This window comes from Leptodactylus fuscus, chromosome 4 (assembly GCF_031893055.1).
Source record: "Leptodactylus fuscus isolate aLepFus1 chromosome 4, aLepFus1.hap2, whole genome shotgun sequence".
NCBI classification, from domain to species: Eukaryota; Metazoa; Chordata; class Amphibia; order Anura; family Leptodactylidae; genus Leptodactylus; species Leptodactylus fuscus.
In genome coordinates, this window is record NC_134268.1 from 139,947,873 (window position 1) to 139,964,329 (window position 16,457).

The window sequence follows — 16,457 nt, forward strand, 5'->3', positions numbered from 1 at the left end:
CATATTATATGAGAAAAAAATGAATTTTTTCATGATTTTTCATGAACCTCCATTCCTCCAAATGTCTACGTAGCTCATGCTATATGATATAAACATATCTTCTGACATTTCCCGTATAATAGCTAAAGTACGAACACACAATACTTACCCAAGAAAAGCCGATGCATCCTATAGCCCCGCACAGCATATCAGCAAGCATTGCTGGGTATGAACTCCCAGTGGGAAAATAAGCAAAAAAATATGGACTGTGCCAGTGGGTAACCTGAAAGAGAATTTTGAAAAAGAAACAATGAACCATTAAATAAGTCACAGGACTTTTGTCTCAGTTTTTTTTTGCAGGTGGAAATCGGGCAGAAACCCGATGGACCACATTATAGTCTATGAAATCCGTGCATTTCTGCGGGTAACCACTTAGTGAGTGGATTGGGTTTCCGCTTTTCGAGCGCAACTGTGAACCGAGAGTCACTTAATTTAGTTATTTGGCAAAAGTTAACACAACTATTGTTTAAAGCATTCTTACATTGTGGTACTTTTTCATGACTGGCTTGTTTTTTGCATTATATATAACATTGGCTTCAGTTTCAGGAGCCTTTTTTTTGCTGTGTAACAAAAATAGCCGTGAGTCGCTAGACTGGTACCAAATGTAGACATACACACACGTGGACAAAATTGTTGGTATCCCTCGTTTAATGAATGAAACATCCACAATGGTCACAGAAATAACTTCAATCTGACAAACTGGAATTTGCCAAACTACATGTTGACAAGTCACAAAGCTTCTGGGAGAATATCCTATGGACAGATGAGACAAAAATCAAACTTTTTGGCAAGGTACATCAGCTCTATGTTCGCAGATGGAAAAATGAAGCATATCTTTAAAAGGACACTGTCCCTACTGTGAAAGATGAACGAGGATCTATTATGTTCTGGGGCTGCTTTGCTGTATCTGGCACAGGGTGTCTTCAATCTGTGCAGGGGACAATGAAATCTCAAGACTATCAAGGGATTCTAGAGAGAAATGTGCTTCCCAGTGTCAGAAAGTTTGGTCTTAGTCACAGGTTTGCAACAGGATAATGATACAAAACATACAGCTAAAAACACCCAAGAATGGCTAAGAAGAAAACATTGGAATATTCTGAAGTGACCTTCTATGAGCCCTGACCTAAATCCTATTGAGCATCTTTGGAAGGAACTGAAACACAACGTCTGGAAAAAGAACCCTTCAAACCCGAGACAACTGGAGCAGTTTGCTCATGAGGAGTGAGCCAAAATACCTGTTGAGGGGTACAGAAGTCTCATTGACAGTTACAGGAATCGTTTGATTGCAGTGATTGCCTGATAAGGTTGTGTAACAAAATATTAAGTTAAGGGATCCATCATTTCTGTCCAGGCCTGTTTCATGAGTTTTATTTTTCAAAAAATTCTGTTGAAGCAAAAAGCAATGTCTGACTTTCATTTGTTCATTTTCATAGAATTTGTATAAATTATTACTTTTGTCAGATTCAAGTTATTTCTGTGACCATTGTGGGATTTTCTTTCATTAAACGAGGGGTACCAACAATTGTCCATGTGTGTAATTCCTGATGGCAGAAAATAATAAAAGGCAGAATACAATGGTAAAAGGTACAATTATTTTTCAAATAAATAAGTATGGTTGAGGGGAGTACCCTGGAAAATTCTCATCTAAAAGAGTGTCCTACCTTCAAAAAGTTTGGCAACCTCTGTTTTAGAGCATAGTGAGACTTAAGATGAGAGCTTCAGTTCAGGTCCCTGTGCTTCAGCCAATCAGGAGCTGAGAAGTTTTACTTTTTAAGCCTCCCTATGCCTTAAGCTAAGGCCCCACGTTGCAGAAACGCAGCATTTTTTGTTGCAGATTTTGTTGTGGTTTTATAAGCAAAAGCCAAGAATGGCTACAGAAGGAATGGGAAATATATAGGAAGTTATTATACGTCTCTCCCTTTCTGCTCAGTCCACTCCTCACTTTGGCTCAAAAAACTGCAACAAAATCTGAAACAAAAACAGCTGCATTTCCGCAATGTGGGGCTTTAGCCTTAAAAAGAGAACTGAAATATCTCATTAAATGTCACTAAGCTTTAAAAAGGAGGGACAGATAAGAATAATGTTGTCACGTTTAATACCCTAAACCCAGCTACATAAGCATATGTTAGTTATTGGCTCCAAACCTGATGACAGGCTCCCTGTAAAGTCACCCTACAGCATATTCAGCTGCCACCACACAGCACATTACAATGATAAGTGACATACCTTTGTTATGTAGGTCACGTTTGTAGATTTGGAGAACAACTTCTTGCTGCAGGGCTGAAGGTACAACGCACTCACCGTCTCATAGGTATAACAATTCAAAGCAGTTTTTTTCCAAATTTTCAAAAGTGTCATACATAACAAAGGTATGTATTTTATCACTGTAATGTACTCTGCAATGTAGTGATAATAGGTGAATATATTTGAAGGAAGTGATAGACTCCCTTTAAAGGGGCTCTATCATTGTAAAAAGTCATTTTTAGCTAAGCACATATTATTCCACACGTACCTTTTGTATGTAAATTGCCTCAGTAGTTTTTGAATAAGTCATTTTTATTCATATGCTAGTTACCCTTCCCCGTGCACTCCGGAAGTGTCTCTGTGCACCCTATCTGCTATTCTGTATGTATGTGAAAGCAGAGAGGCTGCTGTGCTGCTGACTCCTCTCTCTGCTCTCACAAACATATAAAGGAGACACAGACACTTCCGGAGTGCATGGAGAAGGCTAATTAGCATGTGAATAAGAACAGACTTATTCAAACACTACTGAGGCAATTTATATACAAAAGATAGGTGTGAAATAGCCTTTCTAAAGGCTATGCAAGTATGTGCTTAGCTAAAAATGACTTTTACCAATGATGGAGCCTCTTTAACTAGTTAAGGACTGATTGTTAACTATATACATCCTGGCAGTACACAATTAACCATGCAAGGATGTATATATTACATCTTTGCAAAGTTAAGCAACTTAATGAAATAGCGCAGGTGGAAGATAGGGTTGCCAGCTGTTACTACAGCCGGATCTCCCATAGAGAAGGCAATGATGGTCTATTATTTTCCCCTACCTTCCCAAACTCAATAACCGCTGTGTGCGCAGCTATAGGAGCCACCATGATGCAGTTACAGAGGAAGTCAGTAAAGAAAAAAAAAGTTACGTTAAAGAACCTTCTAAAGGTCTATTATGACCTTATATATGGCACAATGTATAAAAAATAAAAGGAAAAAAAAGCTTTTAGAGGGGTTATCCTACTTAAAGGAGTTGTTTAGGAATTGACCTGTCTATGTGCAGGTGTTCAAGGTATTGTAGCCTTGTCCTGTTTAAGTGGATAGGACAACACTACAATGCTCATAACAGCTGGTGCTAAAAGTGTAGCATACTGAGATCTGACAGTGCGGTCACTCAATATAAACAATGGAGAGGTTGCAGAGCTCACATAATACCACGGCCCCTTCAAGCAGCTGATTGACAATAAATGACCATAATATACTGAAATGCAATAATTTTGTAGGCGTAGTAACTGATATTAGTGGTCTTCATACAGGTACTTACCCCAGGCATAATAACTCTTTCAACATCTTTCATTATATCTTCATATGTCTCTCCTTCTTCAGGTGCAGAATCTGGGATCATGGCTTTTAAGTATCCAGGCTCCACATCAGGAAAAACTTGCCTTGATTCAATTTGGTCCAGGTAATTTGCAATGTAGTCTACCATATCCTTCCCTCTCTTCCTGAATTCTTCAGAGTTCATTTTAGTATATTCTTTTTGTAGGTAAATATAGAGCCTGATAATGTAATAACATGGTATATTAGCTGTAGTTATAGTTGCTGCATTTTAGAAATGCCTTCTACATAAATTACAAATTATGCTATAAAAAACCATGAAATTAAATGTTTTATTTTTTTTATGACAAACTCATTACATAACCATATTAGCAGGAATCAGCAGATTTTTCCATAAAAAAACTAGATATAGTTGAAGTGCTATGTTTACATATAGTATATCATTGCTATAGTCATTAAGGCTAAGGACCCATATAGCAAATCGTGCGCAAAAAGTGCTGCGGGAAAAAAAGCGGCGGAAATGCATCGTGTTGTTTTCCACAGCGCTTTTCACTGAAAGTCTGCAGTTTTCCTCTGCAGACTTTCTGTCCCTATTATACTAATGTCTATCTTATACCATGTGCCTTACATACCATACAAGCCTTGAAATAAATTCACTGATCCTTTGAAGTGTTGGAGTGCTGCCATTTTGATATATTTATACATTGAGAAGAAGGAGCCACTTTCCTTAGGATTTGCACCCACCAAGTTTGTTAGCTGTGCTGCCTTGAAATCTTATACCATAGGTATAATTGTCAGGCTGCGACTTACAAAAATACAACAGTGCAGCATTTCCATTGTTGATACTTTTCTGCAATGTGTGGATGGGATTTACTAGAATGCCATTCACTTTGCAGGTACTGTAAAATGTTGCAGCAAACACCACTGCATTTTTGCAACATGGGACCCTGACCCCTAACTCAGTGTTTTATAATTCCAGACATTTGATCTTAGTACTGGCTTTGGTCAGTTAAGGGTCACTACTAGAGATGAGCGAACACTAAAATGTTCGAGGTTCGAAATTCGATTCGAACAGCCGCTCACTGTTCGAGTGTTCGAATGGGTTTCGAACCCCATTATAGTCTATGGGGAACATAAACTCGTTAAGGGGGAAACCCAAATTCGTGTCTGGAGGGTCACCAAGTCCACTATGACACCCCAGGAAATGATACCAACACCCTGGAATGACACTGGGACAGCAGGGGAAGCATGTCTGGGGGCATAAAAGTCACTTTATTTCATGGAAATCCCTGTCAGTTTGCGATTTTCGCAAGCTAACTTTTCCCCATAGAAATGCATTGGCCAGTGCTGATTGGCCAGAGTACGGAACTCGACCAATCAGCGCTGGCTCTGCTGGAGGAGGCGGAGTCTAAGATAGCTCCACACCAGTCTCCATTCAGGTCCGACCTTAGACTCCGCCTCCTCCGGCAGAGCCAGCGCTGATTGGCCGAAGGCTGGCCAATGCATTCCTATGCGAATGCAGACTTAGCAGTGCTGAGTCAGTTTTGCTCAACTACACATCTGATGCACACTCGGCACTGCTACATCAGATGTAGCAATCTGATGTAGCAGAGCCGAGGGTGCACTAGAACCCCTGTGCAAACTCAGTTCACGCTAATAGAATGCATTGGCCAGCGCTGATTGGCCAATGCATTCTATTAGCCCGATGAAGTAGAGCTGAATGTGTGTGCTAAGCACACACATTCAGCACTGCTTCATCAAGCCAATACAATGCATTAGCCAGTGCTGATTGGCCAGAGTACGGAATTCGGCCAATCAGCGCTGGCCAATGCATTCTATTAGCCCGATGAAGTAGAGCTGAATGTGTGTGCTAAGCACACACATTCAGCACTGCTTCATCAAGCCAATACAATGCATTAGCCAGTGCTGATTGGCCAGAGTACGGAATTCGGCCAATCAGCGCTGGCTCTGCTGGAGGAGGCGGAGTCTAAGGTCGCTCCACACCAGTCTCCATTCAGGTCCGACCTTAGACTCCGCCTCCTCCGGCAGAGCCAGCGCTGATTGGCCGAAGGCTGGCCAATGCATTCCTATGCGAATGCAGACTTAGCAGTGCTGAGTCAGTTTTGCTCAACTACACATCTGATGCACACTCGGCACTGCTACATCAGATGTAGCAATCTGATGTAGCAGAGCCGAGGGTGCACTAGAACCCCTGTGCAAACTCAGTTCACGCTAATAGAATGCATTGGCCAGCGCTGATTGGCCAATGCATTCTATTAGCCCGATGAAGTAGAGCTGAATGTGTGTGCTAAGCACACACATTCAGCACTGCTTCATCAAGCCAATACAATGCATTAGCCAGTGCTGATTGGCCAGAGTACGGAATTCGGCCAATCAGCGCTGGCCAATGCATTCTATTAGCCCGATGAAGTAGAGCTGAATGTGTGTGCTAAGCACACACATTCAGCACTGCTTCATCAAGCCAATACAATGCATTAGCCAGTGCTGATTGGCCAGAGTACGGAATTCGGCCAATCAGCGCTGGCTCTGCTGGAGGAGGCGGAGTCTAAGGTCGCTCCACACCAGTCTCCATTCAGGTCCGACCTTAGACTCCGCCTCCTCCGGCAGAGCCAGCGCTGATTGGCCGAAGGCTGGCCAATGCATTCCTATGCGAATGCAGACTTAGCAGTGCTGAGTCAGTTTTGCTCAACTACACATCTGATGCACACTCGGCACTGCTACATCAGATGTAGCAATCTGATGTAGCAGAGCCGAGGGTGCACTAGAACCCCTGTGCAAACTCAGTTCACGCTAATAGAATGCATTGGCCAGCGCTGATTGGCCAATGCATTCTATTAGCCCGATGAAGTAGAGCTGAATGTGTGTGCTAAGCACACACATTCAGCACTGCTTCATCAAGCCAATACAATGCATTAGCCAGTGCTGATTGGCCAGAGTACGGAATTCGGCCAATCAGCGCTGGCCAATGCATTCTATTAGCCCGATGAAGTAGAGCTGAATGTGTGTGCTAAGCACACACATTCAGCACTGCTTCATCAAGCCAATACAATGCATTAGCCAGTGCTGATTGGCCAGAGTACGGAATTCGGCCAATCAGCGCTGGCTCTGCTGGAGGAGGCGGAGTCTAAGGTCGCTCCACACCAGTCTCCATTCAGGTCCGACCTTAGACTCCGCCTCCTCCGGCAGAGCCAGCGCTGATTGGCCGAAGGCTGGCCAATGCATTCCTATGCGAATGCAGACTTAGCAGTGCTGAGTCAGTTTTGCTCAACTACACATCTGATGCACACTCGGCACTGCTACATCAGATGTAGCAATCTGATGTAGCAGAGCCGAGGGTGCACTAGAACCCCTGTGCAAACTCAGTTCACGCTAATAGAATGCATTGGCCAGCGCTGATTGGCCAATGCATTCTATTAGCCCGATGAAGTAGAGCTGAATGTGTGTGCTAAGCACACACATTCAGCACTGCTTCATCAAGCCAATACAATGCATTAGCCAGTGCTGATTGGCCAGAGTACGGAATTCGGCCAATCAGCGCTGGCCAATGCATTCTATTAGCCCGATGAAGTAGAGCTGAATGTGTGTGCTAAGCACACACATTCAGCACTGCTTCATCAAGCCAATACAATGCATTAGCCAGTGCTGATTGGCCAGAGTACGGAATTCGGCCAATCAGCGCTGGCTCTGCTGGAGGAGGCGGAGTCTAAGGTCGCTCCACACCAGTCTCCATTCAGGTCCGACCTTAGACTCCGCCTCCTCCGGCAGAGCCAGCGCTGATTGGCCGAAGGCTGGCCAATGCATTCCTATGCGAATGCAGACTTAGCAGTGCTGAGTCAGTTTTGCTCAACTACACATCTGATGCACACTCGGCACTGCTACATCAGATGTAGCAATCTGATGTAGCAGAGCCGAGGGTGCACTAGAACCCCTGTGCAAACTCAGTTCACGCTAATAGAATGCATTGGCCAGCGCTGATTGGCCAATGCATTCTATTAGCCCGATGAAGTAGAGCTGAATGTGTGTGCTAAGCACACACATTCAGCACTGCTTCATCAAGCCAATACAATGCATTAGCCAGTGCTGATTGGCCAGAGTACGGAATTCGGCCAATCAGCGCTGGCCAATGCATTCTATTAGCCCGATGAAGTAGAGCTGAATGTGTGTGCTAAGCACACACATTCAGCTCTACTTCATCGGGCTAATAGAATGCATTGGCCAGCGCTGATTGGCCAGAGTACGGAACTCGACCAATCAGCGCTGGCTCTGCTGGAGGAGGCGGAGTCTAAGATCGCTCCACACCAGTCTCCATTCAGGTCCGACCTTAGACTCCGCCTCCTCCAGCAGAGCCAGCGCTGATTGGCCGAATTCCGTACTCTGGCCAATCAGCACTGGCTAATGCATTGTATTGGCTTGATGAAGCAGTGCTGAATGTGTGTGCTTAGCACACACATTCAGCTCTACTTCATCGGGCTAATAGAATGCATTGGCCAATCAGCGCTGGCCAATGCATTCTATTAGCGTGAACTGAGTTTGCACAGGGGTTCTAGTGCACCCTCGGCTCTGCTACATCAGATTGCTACATCTGATGTAGCAGTGCCGAGTGTGCATCAGATGTGTAGTTGAGCAAAACTGACTCAGCACTGCTAAGTATGCATTCGCATAGGAATGCATTGGCCAGCCTTCGGCCAATCAGCGCTGGCTCTGCCGGAGGAGGCGGAGTCTAAGGTCGGACCTGAATGGAGACTGGTGTGGAGCGACCTTAGACTCCGCCTCCTCCAGCAGAGCCAGCGCTGATTGGCCGAATTCCGTACTCTGGCCAATCAGCACTGGCTAATGCATTGTATTGGCTTGATGAAGCAGTGCTGAATGTGTGTGCTTAGCACACACATTCAGCTCTACTTCATCGGGCTAATAGAATGCATTGGCCAATCAGCGCTGGCCAATGCATTCTATTAGCGTGAACTGAGTTTGCACAGGGGTTCTAGTGCACCCTCGGCTCTGCTACATCAGATTGCTACATCTGATGTAGCAGTGCCGAGTGTGCATCAGATGTGTAGTTGAGCAAAACTGACTCAGCACTGCTAAGTCTCTGCATTCGCATAGGAATGCATTGGCCAGCCTTCGGCCAATCAGCGCTGGCTCTGCCGGAGGAGGCGGAGTCTAAGGTCGGACCTGAATGGAGACTGGTGTGGAGCGATCTTAGACTCCGCCTCCTCCAGCAGAGCCAGCGCTGATTGGTCGAGTTCCGTACTCTGGCCAATCAGCGCTGGCCAATGCATTCTATTAGCCCGATGAAGTAGAGCTGAATGTGTGTGCTTAGCACACACATTCAGCTCTACTTCATCAGGCTAATAGAATACATTGGCCAATCAGCGCTGGCCAATGCATTCTATTAGCTTGATGAAGCAGAGTGTGCACAAGGGTTCAAGCGCACCCTCGGCTCTGATGTAGCAGAGCTGAGGGTGCACAAGGGTTCAAGTGCACCCTCGGCTCTCCTACATCAGAGCCGAGGGTGCGCTTGAACCCTTGTGCAGCCTCGGCTCTGCTACATCAGAGCCGAGGGTGCGCTTGAACCCTTGTGCACACTCTGCTTCATCAAGCTAATAGAATGCATTGGCCAGCACTGATTGGCCAGAGTACGGAATTCGGCCAATCAGCGCTGGCCAATGCATCCCTATGGGAAAAAGTTTATCTCACAAAAATCACAATTACACACCCGATAGAGCCCCAAAAAGTTATTTTTAATAACATTCCCCCCTAAATAAAGGTTATCCCTAGCTATCCCTGCCTGTACAGCTATCCCTGTCTCATAGTCACAAAGTTCACATTCTCATATGACCCGGATTTGAAATCCACTATTCGTCTAAAATGGAGGTCACCTGATTTCGGCAGCCAATGACTTTTTCCAATTTTTTTCAATGCCCCCAGTGTCGTAGTTCCTGTCCCACCTCCCCTGCGCTGTTATTGGTGCAAAAAAGGCGCCAGGGAAGGTGGGAGGGGAATCGAATTTTGGCGCACTTTACCACGTGGTGTTCGATTCGATTCGAACATGGCGAACACCCTGATATCCGATCGAACATGTGTTCGATAGAACACTGTTCGCTCATCTCTAGTCACTACTATATTTCAGGAATGAAAAATGTCAAAACAATGCTAGAGACAATGATCTATTTCAGTATTTATTTCTTTCATCACATTCCCAGTGACTCAAAAGTTTACATGCATATGGTTAGTATTTATTAGCATTGCTTTTAAGCTATTTAAGTTGAGTCAAATGTTTTGGGCTGCCTTTTTCGCAAAAAAAACCTACAATTTTAAACTATTTTCCTTATGTAGTTGTAAACTGCTGGCTTGGAAGGCAAAGAGCAGCTATTTGACTTTGACCAACTATGTCTCTAAACCCCTAAAAAAATTATGTAATTTTGGAAATTTATCAAGGGCTTTCGTGAGCAATTTGATCCTATGGGTATTTCACATATTTTATTAACATTAAAATGTGAAAATCAAAAATTACTTTTCTCCCAATAAAATGTTCCTATGGCCACAAATTTAATGTGGGACATTATAGTGTGTGGAGGGGCTGCTATGAGACATTATATCATGTGGAGGAGCCACTATGGGACATCATACTATGTGAAGGGGCAGCTATGGATCATTATACTGTGTGAATTCCAATATGGGACATTATACTGTGTGGAGGAGCCACTATGAGACTTTAAACCATGTGGAGGGGAAGCTATGGGACATTATCCCATGTAGAGGGTCCACTATGGAACATTATACATTGTGGTGGGGACACTATGGGAAATTATACCATTTGGAGGGGCCACTGTGGATTATTATACTGTGTGGAAGGGCACAAAACCACAAACAATTATCTAATAAAAATGCATGCATTTTGTGCAAAAACGCACCATGTAAATGCAGATTTACATCGAAGTTAAAGTACAATGGCCTAGGACTGGATTCAGCTATAAGGGTGATGCCACACGGTGCTCCTGGAAATATACATTTACCACTCATTATAAGCTTACATTTTAATTTTAATAATTGTAAATGCACTTTCATTGATTGTAATGGAAAAGTTCAGGTGCGCCCCACAAAAATAGCAGTAAATGAAAGCGTCCATAAGCATCTTGTGGCACTTCTTTGTTATGGGTTATGGTATATGAGTTTAGTACAGGTCGTAGTATATGCTGTCAGCCTTACAATTATTGTTCGGCACTCCAAGTACCTTATCTTTGATCGTTTTAATTTAAATCTGCACTCCGTACAAAAAAGGTTGCCTGCCCCTGATCTAAAAAGTGCCTGTGTAAAACAGGAACTTACCACTATACAGTCACTATACGGTAGTCATATTGATATTTGTGGTGGTAATATGTGACCATTTGGCTCTTATACAGTGATATTATTGGTAATGTCTGATCACCTGTGTGATCTGTATTTGATCTTTAATAATTTTAGGATATTGCAAATCATGTATTTACTATGCGAGGATCACATACTGTTGAATAAAGCCACATCCTGTAAAAGACATCAGTATTATAGGTTTGACATGGTAAGTAGCATCTCAGTTATATATTTTGCATTGGGCCCCAGAAGTATCAAGTTACACCACAGCATTAAGCCTTATTAATGGACCTGGACTTTTCTGCAGGGAACTACCAAGTCACTATCTTGGAAAGGCCCTGGTGTAGTTGACAGCTTACCCAGACGGGTCCAGAGGCAGCAGTGCATAGCACTGAAGATTCAGACAAGAAAGTAGTCAAGATATGGTCCAAGATCAGGGCTGGCAAAATACATTTGTTACTATAATCCAGAGTCAATATGGTAATTCAAGCAGAGATCATGGTAGGCGGCACAAAATCAGGTGAAAGAAACAGGTAGCAGGTAAAGTATAGATAAACATCTTTGCTGCACTCTATGAGACTTTGCAGTAAGCAGATCGCTGTGGAATGAGCTTCCTTATATAGACCACAATAGTCTGAAATTGGCTGGAGCCAGAGAGCAAAGTTTAGGGTTTCTTGAAGGGCCATTATACCCTACAATTTTAAGGACTGAAACAACCCCCTGGACCAATAAAAACTTTTGCAGCAGAAAGACTGATAATACTTACACAGCCATATAGTGCAATGTTACCCCCACTCCTCTTACACCTCCATTCACAGCTTCAGAGCATCGAAGAAACTTCTTAAGAAGATCAGGTATTGTTAGAAGGCTCCCAAGAACTTTTTTCTGGACCAAAACCTTTCCAGTCTACCAAACAGTATGTCTTACATCTCACTCTCATTGGCACCCTAAATGTCCTTAATTTCATACTTCTCCACAGAAATAACAGGTGCAGGAGTTGGAAAAGAAGTCTTGAAGAAGGAATTGAGGACCAGAGGTTTCAGAAAGGACACATGGAAGGAATTTGGTATTCATGGAGTGGGAGGTAGATGAAGGTTGTTGGAAACCGGATAAAACTGTTTTAGGTTAAGGCCCCAAGGGCCGTAACCGCAGCGCTATTTCCGCAGTGCTTTCAACAGAAAGTTCATGGAGTTTTCCTCTGCGTACTTTCTGTTACAATTATATCTATGGGAAAGCCGCCAGCGTTTCCATAGAAATAATTGACATGCTGCGATTTGCAAAGCCGCAATGGCTTTGCAAATCGCAGTGTGTCCGCACTGTGATTTCTTCCGCAAAGTGGGCATGGGATTCGCATGAATTCCATCCACTTTGCCTGCACTGTAAAACGCAGCGATTTTTCCCGCAGCATCTCCGCTATGGGGAAATTGCGGCGTTTACGTCCCGTGGGGCCCCGACTTGAAGACCTTGAATGGTCCTAGGAACTGACAAATTTCTAAAATTTGCGGAGGTACTTGGAGGACAACCAGATTTTGTCTCTAGCAGTAAGTAAGAATTCTTCATCTTATGACAAATTTCTAAAATTTGCAGAGGTACTTGGAGGACAACCAGATTTTGTCTCTAGCAGTAAGTAAGAATTCTTCATCTTATGTCTGCATGGTTTTCATGTTAGATGCAGCCTAGACAATTGTGGCCTTAGTCTCACCAGATTTGAAAAAAATGTCTGTACATAGTATTGGAAGCAGGTACTTATGAGGTAACAGGAATAGGAAGTTGTATCCAAGGGTGCTAACATGAAGAATGGAGATGAGCTTGTATATTATCCTGAATAATTGTTGTAGGAGAACCCAAACTCCATGCTGAGAGGAAACAAAAAAAAATGGAGCGTTGTAGAACCTGGTTAATGAAGTCTCCCTAATCACTGGTCTGCAAATGATAAGCAGAGGAAAGGTCAAGTTTGACATCTATTAAGCCACAGAGAGCCCTCCAGAATCCTGTAGTAGACTATACACCATGATCCAGGAACAACAGTGTTCACTCAAGGAATGTCCTTTAGCTGTGTGACAAAATGTATACATGCGGGTTTGAAGATTTGCTGAAGATGTTTAATCTGGTCCAAAGTATCAAATGATCAAAATATGACAATGGCATTTTAATTTTCATCCACATAACAGAAATGTTGGAGGAAATCAAACTGCAAGTATTAGACCATCTCTTCATTGATTGAGCCACTGAGTGGACTACAAGGCTGTTAAGTTCTAGAGGTCAGATGATTATAGGGTGTACTTCTCCCTCTAGGAGGTGTCTCCACACTTCCAAGGCACGTTTGATAGCCAACAGCCCTCAAACACTAATCAAGCAGTTTCTCTAAGCTGGGGAGAAGAGTTTAGAGAAGAAGCCACATGTGATACTCTTTTCTTTAAAGTTTTTCTGACATAGAATTGCTCTAGCACTTATACAAGATTCATCACATCCAGAAAGAATTGCTTAGTTGCATCTGGGTAGTGCAGAAGCACGGCAGGTGCACAGGACTTTTTCAGTTCTTTGAATGCATTCTCTGCCAGTCCAGTTTTTGGCATTTATCCATTTGTTAGTCAATGCAGAAATAGCAGCAGTCAGCAAAGAGATGTTGGTAAAGATTAACTGTCTGAATTGGCTGAAGACATGGAATATCTGTATCACACATGCCCTTTTGGCAAGGGTCTGTTGAGAACTGCAGTGAGTTTCATTTGATACCTCTGCAACCTTTGATCAGAGACTATTTAGGCAGACATAGTGATTCATTTTTTTTTACTTCAAGTGAGAATTATGAGTATATAAAGTTTTGAAAAGCAATGTTCTCCGCCTAGGGTTGTCTCTTTGTCTCTTGCACCAACACAAAGTCTTTGATGTTTTCTACAACTTTGGGGGACAATAAGAGCATAATGTACCTCACCTTCTCAAAACAGGCACAAGACGCCCTTATGTTTATGAGGATGTTTCTTGTTCATGACTTATAAATACAGAAGGAGTAGGAGGTGACAGATGTTTCTACAAGGGAGCCAATTTAGGTGTTCTCATTTTATGGGCATATTCTATGGCAGGCTCTCTAAAAGCTCAAGCCAATACATGTGGCATAGGTAATAAGCATATCTAGAATAGTAAGAATGTCTCTAATAGCAAGTTTATCTTTTCTGTGGCCAGCCAATCCCCTCTAGAAGGCTACCAATAGAGCGTCATTCTTCCAGGCCAACTAAATGCAACAGAAATGGCATGCTACCCTACTCTCAAAGATTCCTGGTGAAGATGGAGCAGCCACTAAGGATGTTCAGCCTGATTGTCAATGTTCTCAGGGCTGTGTTTCTCCCAAGGCTTCATCAAATAGTAGTGCAAAGATGAACACCACCTTGGAAAGATCAGTAAGGTATTCTATGCTGATTGAAGTATACGAGACACTGATCAACAATACATGACAGACCTTGGGGTCCAAGTAATAATACAGACCCAGTGGCAGGGAAGGTCCAGAAATAACAGAGTGAACAGAAATAGTAGTAGTGGTGCTGGCCGAGAAGGTAATGGACTGCCTGCAGCTTGAGACTGAACTGGTGCAGAGAATGGGCATCTACAGTAGATGCACAGAGCTGGTGTTCATATACAGAAGCAGCTGGTCCTTCTGCCATTTCTGTCAAACAAGTACCTTGTATATGTCCAGGTTTGGTTTACTGGGGTGGTCTGTAACGTGTAGTGGGTGTGGACCCACTGTATAATCTAAGCACATGACCTTGGGTTACTCCTAAAGGTGCGCTTTAAATTATCTTTCAGCTTTCACCCTTTAATTTATATACATCAATGAACTGGCTACATCCCTAGAGGCCTCACCAACCCCAGGCCTCACCCTGAACAATCAGGATGTGAAGTTCCTGCTATACGCCGACGACCATCCTACTCCTGTCCCCCACCGAGAAAGACCTCCAAGAAAGCCTGTCAGTGCTGGAAAAATTCAGCACCACATGGGCCCTACCCATCAACCAGAAGAAGACCAAAGTCATAATATTTCAGAAGAAGGGCCATAACAAATCCCCCACCCCAAAATTCACACTGAACTGCTCCACACTGGAGAAAACCAACAGCTACACCTACCTGGGGCTGGAGCTCAGCCAATCAGGAAGCTTCAAAGCAGCAATAGAAACCCTGAAAGGAAAAGCCTGCAGAACCTTATACGCCATCAGAAGACAACTGTACCACCTCAAACCACCGGTGAGGGTCTGGCTGAAGATATTTGACTCTGTCATCTCCCCGATCCTTCTCTATGGCAGTGAGGTTTGGGGCCCAGCCACCTACCCAGACCAGTCAAAGTGGGATTCCAGCCCAACAGAGACCTTCCACCTGGAGTTCTGCAAGTACCTGCTCCATGTCCATCACAGCACCTCCAACATGGCCTGCAGGGCAGAGCTAGGCAGACTCCCCCTATGGCTCACCATGCAGAAGAGGGCACTATCATTCTGGACACACATACAGGGCAGCAGTCCTGGCTCTTACCACCATCAAGCCTGGCTGAGCCACAGAGCCCCGAGAAAAACTGATACCCCCAACCAAGCATCAGCCATCTGCCAAGCCAAAACCCCCAACATGCCCTGAACAAGGCTCAAATAAAAGGAGTCATTGAGAGAGACAAAGAGCGGTACATCGAGGAATGGAGAAGCGCAATAAATAACTCCAAGAAACTCACTGTGCACCAGTCACTGCAAAGGGACTACACCATGGCCACCTACCTGGAGAGAATACGCCACCCCAAACACAGACAGACCCTGAGCCAGTACAGACTAAGCGCCCACAACCTGGAGATGGAGACGGGGCGACACAGGCAGACGTACAAGCCACGGGAGAACAGACGGTGCCAGCACTGTGACCAGGGGTCCCTAGAAGACTGGGCCCATTTCCTACTACACTGCACCAAATACTCAGCTGTGAGGGCCATCTACTACCAAAGACTCTCTGCCCACATCCCAGACTTCATATCTGCAGATGAGAAGAGGAAACTCTACATCCTACTGGGAGAAGAAGAGGCCACTGTGGAGATCGCTGCCTAATACGTGTCCAGCTGTCACCAAACAAGAGGAAGATGAGACTCCACGGACTGTTATACCCCAAACCACCCGCCCCACCACCCCTATACTCTCTCCCTCGACTCCAACTCCCCCACCACCACCACCACCACTTTACTAGCTTTGGCAATGCCAAATATCCATTCGGACGTGCCAATAAAGCCTATTTGATTTGATTATACAGTTATCTTTTTTCTTATCTATTTTCACTACAAGGAACCACCAGATTGCTATCTCTAGAAATAGCCCGATGCAAATGACAAATAACCAAGGCGGGTCTAGAAATAGTAATGTGTAGCATCGAGAGATCAGGCAAAGGAGTAGTTGAGGTACAGTCCAAGATCAGGGCTAGCAGTATACATTTGTCATGGTAAATCAGCAGTGGCTGATGCAGATAGC

At 44.0% G+C, this 16,457-nt stretch overlaps 1 protein-coding gene across 2 annotated transcripts in view; it reads right to left on the reverse strand.

The window, feature by feature from the left end:
• The window catches only part of DDC (dopa decarboxylase), an 83,006-nt gene that overhangs the window by 49,470 nt on the left and 17,079 nt on the right, over positions 1-16,457 (reverse strand). For both annotated transcript variants that reach the window (XM_075271143.1, XM_075271142.1), the window contains exons 2-3: positions 3,593-3,827; positions 149-262 (exon numbers count right to left, since the gene is read on the reverse strand). In XM_075271143.1, coding sequence (XP_075127244.1) covers positions 149-262; positions 3,593-3,793 — 315 coding nt within the window. In that variant the 5' untranslated portion in view covers positions 3,794-3,827. The remainder of the gene's footprint in view (positions 1-148; positions 263-3,592; positions 3,828-16,457) is intronic.